This window comes from Octopus bimaculoides, chromosome 5 (genome assembly GCF_001194135.2).
Source record: "Octopus bimaculoides isolate UCB-OBI-ISO-001 chromosome 5, ASM119413v2, whole genome shotgun sequence".
NCBI lineage: Eukaryota > Metazoa > Mollusca > Cephalopoda > Octopoda > Octopodidae > Octopus > Octopus bimaculoides.
Genome location: NC_068985.1, coordinates 72,083,031 through 72,093,359, shown reverse-complemented (window position 1 = coordinate 72,093,359; position 10,329 = coordinate 72,083,031). Strand labels below are relative to the sequence as shown.

Below are 10,329 nucleotides of genomic sequence, written 5' to 3'. Positions count from 1 at the left end.
TATATATATTATATATATATATATATATATATATATATATATATATATATATAATCAAACACATAGTGATAGATATAGAAATAAATGCAAATATATATATATGTATGTGTGTGGTTACACACATATATACATTTGTAAATTACTCCATATGAACACACACGATTTGAGTGATACACATATAAACTTTTAATTACCTTTATAATCTCACAGCACACTTCATACTTCCTATACTGATACAATATTTACAATAACACACGACACACACTTACATACATGCATGCACACACACAGACACACACCATCTATTTCAACACCACTAGAATCATGCTCATTTAAATAAACACACAGAAACAAATCTTAGCAATAAAAATGGATGTTATTGCCTATCAGACTTCAGGGTAAAGTGTTGGTGGTGAAGGGATGATATAAAATTGTGTTCTCCTATATGTGGGAGAGAGAGAGAGAGAGAGGAGGGAGGGGTAATGCAAAGACAGAGAAGGGGTAAATGGAAAATTTAGAGAAATTTCATTCGAAAAAGGCCAAAGAAAAGCAAAATAGAACCCTAAAAAAAAAAAAAAAAAACTCTCATAAAACTGCTGTCTAGAGTACAAGACTACTTAAGCAAAATGCAAAAAAAAATGTTGACCTTGACAAAATTAAAACTGATTGACACCCTCCACACCTCAACAAACATGTATGTATGTATGTATGTATGTATGTGTGTATGTATGTAAGCATATATATATATATTTACACACACACATTTTTATTAGCATTTAGCAGAAGTAACAGTGTGGCTTAAGATCTGAGAGTTTCTCCTATCCCTCTTTCTCTCTTTATATATATATATATATATATATATATATACACACACAAATAAGGTGAGCATAATCCATTTGGTGCATAATGTTAGTGTTCTTGAATAATGGGAGCATAATAAAACTGATACAATACTGAACCTAACCACAGGCATGACTGTTTGGCACCTCGGGTAAGTGTTTTCTACTATAATAGCCTTAGGGAGACCAAAGCCTTGTGCATAGATTTGGTAGACAGAAACTGAAAGAAGTCTATCATATATATATATATATATTTATTATTAATAAATCTCAGAGTAGCAAAAAAATTTAGAAATTCTTTTTGCTACTAGTGGTCTAGCAAGAAGAAAAAACTAGTCAATAGACTATATATTATTCCTATAAATACATACAGTGTACATTTAAACACATAAGAGAGATGTCCATAATAGGACATCTAACCCACTAGAAGGAGCAGTCAAACTCCAAACCACAATTAGGGATAATTTCAAAAGGGAATGTAAAATAAAAACATTTACCATCTATTTCCTGAACCATGGTTTCAAGCTATTTTTAGCAAAATAAAATAATTTTCTAGGCCAGCTATCATCAGCAGGAAAGGCAAGATTAACATATTAACTCATATTAACCAGTTTACATAATTCTTTTGCATTCTCTTTGTAACTACACCTTTTCTGTTTTAAAACCTATAAAAAATTATTTTTGAGTGGTTTTGGGGGACTGGAATGGATTAATTATATTTTAGTTTATTTCAATGGGGAAAATTGATTTGTAAAACAAGTAAATCAAAAGACGAGCTCAGTCATGGAATGATTTAAACTCATACTGAGAGGTATCACTGTATATATATATATATATATGTAAGTGTGTGTGTATGTGTTTGTCCCAATAACTTAGCAGTTTAGCAAAAATGACTGACAGAATAAGTACTAGGCTTTTAAAAAAAGTTCTGGGGATCAATCTGTTTGACTAAAAACCATTCAAGGCAGTGCCCCAGCATGGCTGCAGTCAAATGACTGTAACAAAATAAAAGATAAGAGAAATCAAAAGCAGTGTGACACATTGGTACAGATATGTGATATGTATATGGAAGGGGAAGAACTCCAAGTGAAAAACATTGCAGAAGAGGAAAACCAAGGAAGGTATGGGTAAACATAGTGAAAATTGATCTCAGGATACTGAAACTCACAAAGGAGATGGTGACTGATAAGTGGAGAGATACAATGCAGAAGAAAATTTGTCAAATCCATGGTTGTGTAGTAAGTACCTTGCTTCCCAACCACACGGTTCTGGGTTCATTCTCAATGTATGATTACCTTGGGCTGATCAAAGCCTTGTGAATGGATTTGGAAGGAGGAAACTGAAAGAAGCCCATTGTGTATATATATGTATGTGTGTGTGTGTGTGTTTCTTTGTCTGACTCCATCCACTGCTTGACAACCCAACCAGTACTGGTGTGTTTACATTTCAGTAACTTAACAGTTTGGCAAAAGTGACCGATAGAATAAGCACCAGGCTTTAAAAAGTAAGTACTGGGTTTGATACATCTGGCTAAAAATTCTTCAACACAGTGCCCCAGCATGGCCTCAGAAAAAAAATCAACAGCCAGCTGGTGAAATAAATGGTCAAGTGGCTGAGCACTCAACAGACATGTGTACCTTTAATGTAGTTCTCAGGGAGATTCAAAGCGACACAGCATAAGACAAGGCTGGCCCTTTGAAATATAGGTACTACACACTGAAATACAGGTACTGTCAGCTGAGTGGAATGGAACAACGTGAAACAAAATGTCTCTCTCAAGGACACAATGCACCACTAGGAATTGAACTTATGACCTTATAACTGTGAGCTGAATACTGTTCACAACTAAGTCACACTCATGAGGATATATATAAATACATAAAACATTGACTTCTGGATAAGAGCTATGCAGACTCGAAGAAGAAAAGTATTTAAACTGAAAGATGCTTCAGTCACACATACCATTCAAAACATGAGGCAACACATATGAGAAAGAGGAGCAAGTGACAGAGGTTTATAACATGTAATAAAACCAGTTGAGAGATACAGACTAGCTAACAGAAGAGCAGAGAGAAAAAAACTGGGAATAAGATGAATTGATTGCAGTAAGCAAGAAAGAAGACTGTGTTGGTATAGACATGTGATATGAGGAGGTGCTGAAAAGTTCCTGGCTTTAAGGGTGTAGTGAAAGGCCTGTTTAGAGTCCCAACCTTCTGAGTTCGTTTACAGAAAAACTAAAGGACCACAGCAATAAGAGTGTGAATCAGAGTGGGGAATATGTGGAATAAAATTACAATCCTCTCTTATTTTCTTTTACCCAAAGTTGGGTAAAGAAGTACCATGTGGTTGGAATTAATGGAAGAGGAAGATATGGTGAAGGCTGACTGCAGAAAGCTTGAACTTTCTCAAGGAGATAAATAGACATTCAATAAGTTGTGAGATGATGTGCAAGAGTAGACCTGTCCAATGTATGTAAGTATGAAAAAAATAGACATAAAATGATGAAGATATATGTTGTGTGTGAATAGTATGTAAATGGGGAAAAAAAAAGAACTCAGTGTATGTAATTTTTTGTTTGTTTTTTTTATTCATTTGTAGTTGAAGATTAACTCTATTGTTACTCTGATTTTCTCAAAATCAGAACAGTAACAAAGAGAAACACCAGCTTCACACACAAACGGTTTGTGCACTGAGCAGTACCTCAGGTCAATTCAAGCCTTGAAAGTGATATGCCATTGACAGAAACTATGTAGAAAGCTATCTGCTGGCCTCTACCAGTATTGCAAATGCTTAGCTTTGGCACATGCATTGATACACTGATTCTATGCAAGAATTATAGTAAAGAGAACAAATGTTTGTAGAATATTCAACCACTTACACTTAAAAATCTGTTGACCAGATAATTCTGTTGATTGAGCCAATGTAAGATCCACTGTAATCATTGTGTTTACTTGGGGTTAAACAACACCAACTTACCTTTTTCTCTGTTACTGAAATAACTCAGAAAACATTTTGAAAAAAGAAATGAAATGTTATTTGGTTCTCACGTGTAACCTCAAACCTGTGATGGATAAAACAAGCTAAAGTATTAACCCTTTAGCATTTAAACTAGCTGTATCCAGCCCAAATATTCTACCTGTTTTGTATTCAAACTGGCCAGATCCAATATCTCACACTTATCAACAATGCTATTCTAAAAATATACAATCACATCATTAAAATCTGAAAACTACGAAATAATGCATGATTAATTCAAAATAATATGATTAAATAAGCATTATATTTAACAAAGTAATCTGAATGCTAAAGGGTTAAAGAATAAGTGTTTACAAAATCTTACCTGTTCTATTCCCTTCCGCCAGTAAATTGCAGGAATAGGGCTGCCATTGGCTCCACACTGCAGAGACAGGGTCCGTCCAAGGCCAATCATTTTGCTCGTTGGGGAAATTACAAACTCTGGAACAGCTGAAATGAAGCAAAAATAAGATAGAACATGATCTGAGACAATAAAATGTTTTTCAACTCTTTTTGATAAATTAAAAAACGGGAGGTGCATTACTTCTTACTGTTTCTTATAACATGGCACTGTGTATGCCGGAGGATGCAGAATCTGAAACAGTCACTGTCAATGTTCAGCCTGAACAAGTGAAGATAAAAATGTGCATTGCTGGGGAACCAGGAACAGAGGTAGCTGGTGGAGTGATGCAAATATTTACAAGAAAATTCCACTAAAGGAACCTATGGATCAATGGGTATTGTGAGAAAGATATGTTAAGGGTCTACCACCAACATGTGTGACAGTAAATATTACCAAATTTCATATAAATAAGCAAAGTTTTTAATTATCTCTATCATATTAGGTGCCAATACTTATAGACATTACTCTCATAACATTAAGACTAAAACAGTCAAAAATAGATGGGATGGGATATTCAGTTTTAAAACTACTCAAATTATTATTAATGGATTTTATGCAAGCCCATACCAGTTTTGTAGTTCATCCTTGTGTCCTCACATATGTTGCCTTTATTAAAAATAAAGACATTACTATTATTATTATTATCATTATTACTATTCCTCTGAGGTTGACTTAGCATTTCATTTGTTATGGTTGATAAATTAAGTACCAGTGAAACACTGGGGTCGATGTAATTGACTAGTCCCCTCTCCCCAAAGTTTCAGGCTTTGTGCATTTAATAGAAAGGATTATTATTATTATTATTATTATTATTATTATTATTATTATTATTATTATTATTATTATTATTATTCAGTAGTCTTATTCTTATCATGTGCTTTCACTGCACTACCGAGTGCAGCCCTGTGTGATTTGGGTATGTACTGTGGTTTGTTGTGATGTTATTTTTTGAACTGTATTGAACGTGTTTTACGTAGGATGTGTGTGGTGCCTAGCAGTACTATTTTCTGTGTCATATATACTTGTTAGTCTTGGTATTTTTGTTATGTATTTGTCTGAATATTTTTTTTATCATAACTAATGCACCTACTATAATAGGAAGTTTCTGTTTTAGACTCTACATTCGAGTTACCTCTATTTCCAGGTCTTTATATTTTCAAAGTTTCTCCATTTCTTTCAGTTGAACACTGTCATTTGTTGGTACTGATACATTGATTAGAAAGCATTTTTTCTTGGTGATCTCTGACAACTATATCTGACCTATTGGCCTTAATTTCTCCATCTGTGTGTATTGGCATATTGCAGAGTATGATTACTTTCTCATTTTCTGTGACCTTTTCTAGCGTTTGCCTATACCATCTTTTTTCTGTTGTTATTCCACAGTGTTGGCATAGCTTATTATTATTATTACAATAAAGAAATAATAGTAATTATTATTATTGCTGGTAAAATTGTTATACACTGGGAAAAATACTTAGCAGAAATTCTTCTAGCTTTACATTCTGAGTTTAAATGCCACTGAAATTGATTTCACTTTACATTCTTTCAGGGTCAAAGACCAATCAAGGACTGGCATCAATGTAATCGACTAGTCCCCACCCCACCTTCTTGCCAAAATTTCAGGCCTTGTGCCTACAGTAGACATAATTATTATTAATACCACACAATTATTTTGGCATTAGGAAAGGCATCCAGCATTAGAAACCAAGCCAAACCAGACTGGAGCTTGGTACAACTCTCCTGCTTACCAGTTTCCAGTCAAACCATCTAACCTATGCCAGCATGGGAAACAGATGCTTAAAAAAAAATTATTAATGATGGAAGATCAATTAAATTGTGGGTGTTAACTTCAAAACTTTGTGATATTTGTTTTGGCTCTTTATGCTGAGTTCAAATCCTATCAATTTTGCCTTCCATTATTCCAGGTCTGACAAAATAGAGTACTTATCAAACAGGAGAGTCAATTTAATTGACTTCCCATCCAAATTACTAGCCTTATTCTTTTGTAAGAAATGTTTTTTTTTCTTCATAATTACTGTTACGCTGTTGAAAACTGGGCCATTTGATTTTCTTGTAACACATTCTAGGTAATAATGACATGTTAAATTCCTCAGTTAGGTGAAAGCTCTCACAGAGCACAATATGTACTTTCACAATGTGATTATTGTCCTGTATTACAGGTCTTTTAGATTTGGAATAATCTTCAGAGAATGTTCTTCTCAACTTGAAACACTCATATAACTTATGACATTGCACATGACTAACCCATCATCTCTATAAAAGTTTTTTTATCAATGTAAAGTAGACTTTCACAGAAACCTATTGATCTTCCAAACCTTTCAATTGTTTAACTTGTGACAAACTGCCAATCTTACATGATGTACATTCACTCGAGAACATGTAGATCAATGACTAACTGATATTGCTTTAAGACTGAAAGTGAAGGTTACCTATAAACAATACTACACTGAGTGGTTGGTGCTGTTATAAAAGTTTGATTTCTTTTAGGACAGTCCTTGTATATTATTTGCTTGCATAAGCTTCAATATATCTGCATAAGTAAGACTCACTGAAGCTCACTGCAACTTTCAAGCAAATATGAAAGGAATCAATGAGGGAATTTGATCCAACAAGGGGGGGGGGGTCTAAGTAGTCACTCGATTTGCTAAAAATAGTTACCATGTTACTCTGAAATCACACCTACCATCTTAGAAAAAGAGAGGACATACTGAGTACTGTAGTGTAGAATGCACAAAGCCTGAGAAAAAAGAAACAAAACAAGATACTTATGGCTGGAGTATCTTTGATCACAGAGATGATCCGTGGGGCTAACAACAACAATGAGATACAGAACAATTACACTGGAAGATAACATAAAAGAAAAAACATATATTTGAAAAAGCAACAATAAAAAAATAATACCTGACCATACAAAAACCAATAAATGAAAAAAATTTTTAATAATATAAAAAGAAACTGAACATAAAAAATACATTTGAAAATAAATAAAAGTAAAGAAAACCGAGGACTGTTTTTACCATGTGAATTTAATATCCTGTAGTGAACTTCTAAACAAAGTGTTATTTACAAAGGAGAGGGAGCTGCCGGAAGTCAACAGACTGTGTCATATTGAATATTCTGAAAAACAGTCATGAACTTCAGCAATAAATACAGAAACTAAGATTTATGTTATTGCTGTTGTCTATACTATTGTGAAATTTCTTGATATATTTATCTTTTTCTTTTCTCTTTGGTTTTGATTTAATTTTTGGCTGGATCACTTCTACAAATTTCTAGTTTTTTCTTTCTAAAATTAGATCCACCAGAATCCATGGAGCTTGGCTGAGTAGTTAACTTAACTTAGGTGTTTTATAGCTTTAAGCACATGTACATTAAGAGAAATAATCATATCTTTATCCCTATCTATGGAAAGGATGTTGTTTGGTCTACCATAAATAGATTTTTTTCCCGCCGTCCTGCAAAATGAACAGGAATTTGATACTGGAAGCTGTCTGTTAAATACTCAGTAATTCTGTTTGTTCACCGTTGCTTACAATGATCTACTACAAACCAATGAGACAGTTTCCCTACAATTCTTTGAGTATAAAGAAACTGCAGCTAAATTTCCAGTAAATCACAAATTCCACTCTTCAATAAAGTACATATCGGAATACTTTTGATTCTATGTCTGTTTAATGAAGGCTGACCTAAGGCTAAATTGTAACAACAGTCTACGACAATACTCTCTCTCAAACTTTTATCTCTCACATATTGTTATGCAAATATGAGGAAAGTAGTCTAGTGTGTGTGTGTGAGTGAGAGAGAGAGAGAGAGAGAGAGAGAGAGAGAGAGAGAGAGAGAGAGAGAGAGAGAGAGAGAGAGAGAGAGAGAGAGAAGAATCATGATAAATTTCTTGTGCAATTTTAAATTCGTAATTTTAAATTTCATGGAAGATATATTGAAATTGAACAATCTCAAAATTCAAAATGAGTATAAATCCTTTCATTTATCCTTTTCACAGATTGCTGTGAAAGAATTTAGCAAATTTTCTTTCACAGATTTATTCTTGAGATAGCTAAATTTCAGCATTTCCCCTGTTATTATATGCATAAAGTTTGATGTGATTTTTAAGTACTAAAAATAAGTTTTGTAGCTGATTTTATATTATACTTTCAATTAAATTAAGTTATCCTTGTCTGCAAGTCATCTGTAGAATTTTAATTAAATGTACAGTAGTTTTTACATATTCCTTTAAAATGAAAATTCAACAAACTCAATATGGCAATTATGGAGGCAATTGGTTCTAATTCAACTGATAATTTTTCACTCAGAAACTGCCTAACTCTATGAGTAGAGTGACAAGATGAACAATATTCCTAATAAACAATATCCTGTACCATTTCAATTGGATAAACTAAATGTTTTAATTATGCAAGGGCATTATAATGGATCCTGAATTTACACACACACAGAGGATGATTTATAAGTCCCTAAGGTATTTAACTATTATGTAAATCTCTGGATGAGGCCATGAAAGTTAAGGAAAAAATCTTAGCCCAATCAATTTGAGAGAGAGAAAGACAGAGTTAGAACACATGATGCAGTTTGGATTTTGTATCAGGGAAATGTACTACAAAGAGTTATTTGGTCAACAATGCCCTGATGCAAGTTCAACTTTGCCATCTGCACTTCATCTTGCATATCAGATGGCAGGATCACATTTCTGACAAAGAGGTTCCTGCACCACACTAGTACAATTAGTTTGGAAGCCCTAATTACCTCATTGCAGCTGTGCTGGTGGGGTGTGGTTGCAGGATGGAGGGTGGAAGGATCCCAAAGGAGCTGTGGTGGCCAGGCCAATGGTTGTGAAATAGGGATATGCTGAAGAGACATATGAAGGAGAAGGCTCTGCGGTGTCACAAATGACATTGATTGTTGAAGCTTGTTATTCCAGCCATTAAGGAGAAACAGAGAAAATACAGAAGAGCACATGACAGGCTGACTTCTCCATTACATGAAGTAGCTTCACCTGCAGCAGATCAAGAGCAGGCTTTGTAGCCCACATGCGAGCCCGCCAGAAATGATTACTAAACAAGAAAAATGTCGAACTACAATGGACAGCAGAAGAATATATGGACAAAGTACTGAAGAACAACCTCAAGAAGCTGAACCTTTCGGTGAGATGACAAAGGACTGAGACACCTGATGCCTGGCTGTACTCAAGGAGACTCTGTGCGGCATCATGTAAAAACGTCCATGTGGTGTCATGTAAAAGCATCCAGCATATTTTGTAAAGTGGTTGGTGTTAGGAAGGGCATCCTGCCATAGAAATCATGCTAAACTAGACTGGAACTTGGTGTAGCCCCACCGGCTTGCCAGCTCTAGTCACACTGTCCAACCAATACTACAGAGTGTCCACAAGGTCTGGGTACATGGAGTAAATAAAATCATAGCATAAACAATTAAATATAAGAAATAATTTCTTAAAGTATGTGTTAATCCCCATGTAACCAGAATTTGTGGACACCCTGTAGCATGGACAATGGACATTAAATGGTGATGATGATACATATGTATATATACACATATATATGTCCAATCCATGCCAGCATGGAAAACATGTTAAATGATGATGATGATAATATACATATATCTAAATTTCAATTGCCATTAACCACTATTTATAAATGTGAAACTGTATACATGTATAGAAAAAAAATGGAAACAGAGAGAGAGAGAGATTATTTTCATGTATGCATCTGAAAAAAGAAATGGAATTGAATCATTCTTTATAACTGCCTCTAATTTAGGCCAAGGCTAATAATTTGGAGTTGCTTCTTTCATAACCATTTAACAAAATCTCTGCTTTTTGCACTTCCCAGACCAAATATAGTAGTAGTGAAGACCACATGTCAAAGTAGTCAAAACTTTCAAAATCTTTCTCAATTTTATATTCCTTGTATCACTCCCAACACACACTATATACGTATATGCATGTGTGTGTGTGTGTGTGTGTGTGTGTGTGTGTGTGTATATGTATATATATATATATGTATATATATATATATATGT

The 10,329-nt window shown here is 34.1% G+C and overlaps 1 protein-coding gene across 6 annotated transcripts in view; it reads right to left on the bottom strand.

Moving 5' to 3' along the window:
- Positions 1–10,329, bottom strand: part of LOC106876215 (roundabout homolog 1) — a 336,558-nt gene that overhangs the window by 290,902 nt on the left and 35,327 nt on the right. For all 6 annotated transcript variants that reach the window (XM_014924686.2, XM_014924677.2, XM_052967770.1 and 3 more), the window contains exon 4: positions 4,180–4,304. In XM_014924686.2, the coding sequence (XP_014780172.1) occupies positions 4,180–4,304 (125 nt within the window). The remainder of the gene's footprint in view (positions 1–4,179; positions 4,305–10,329) is intronic.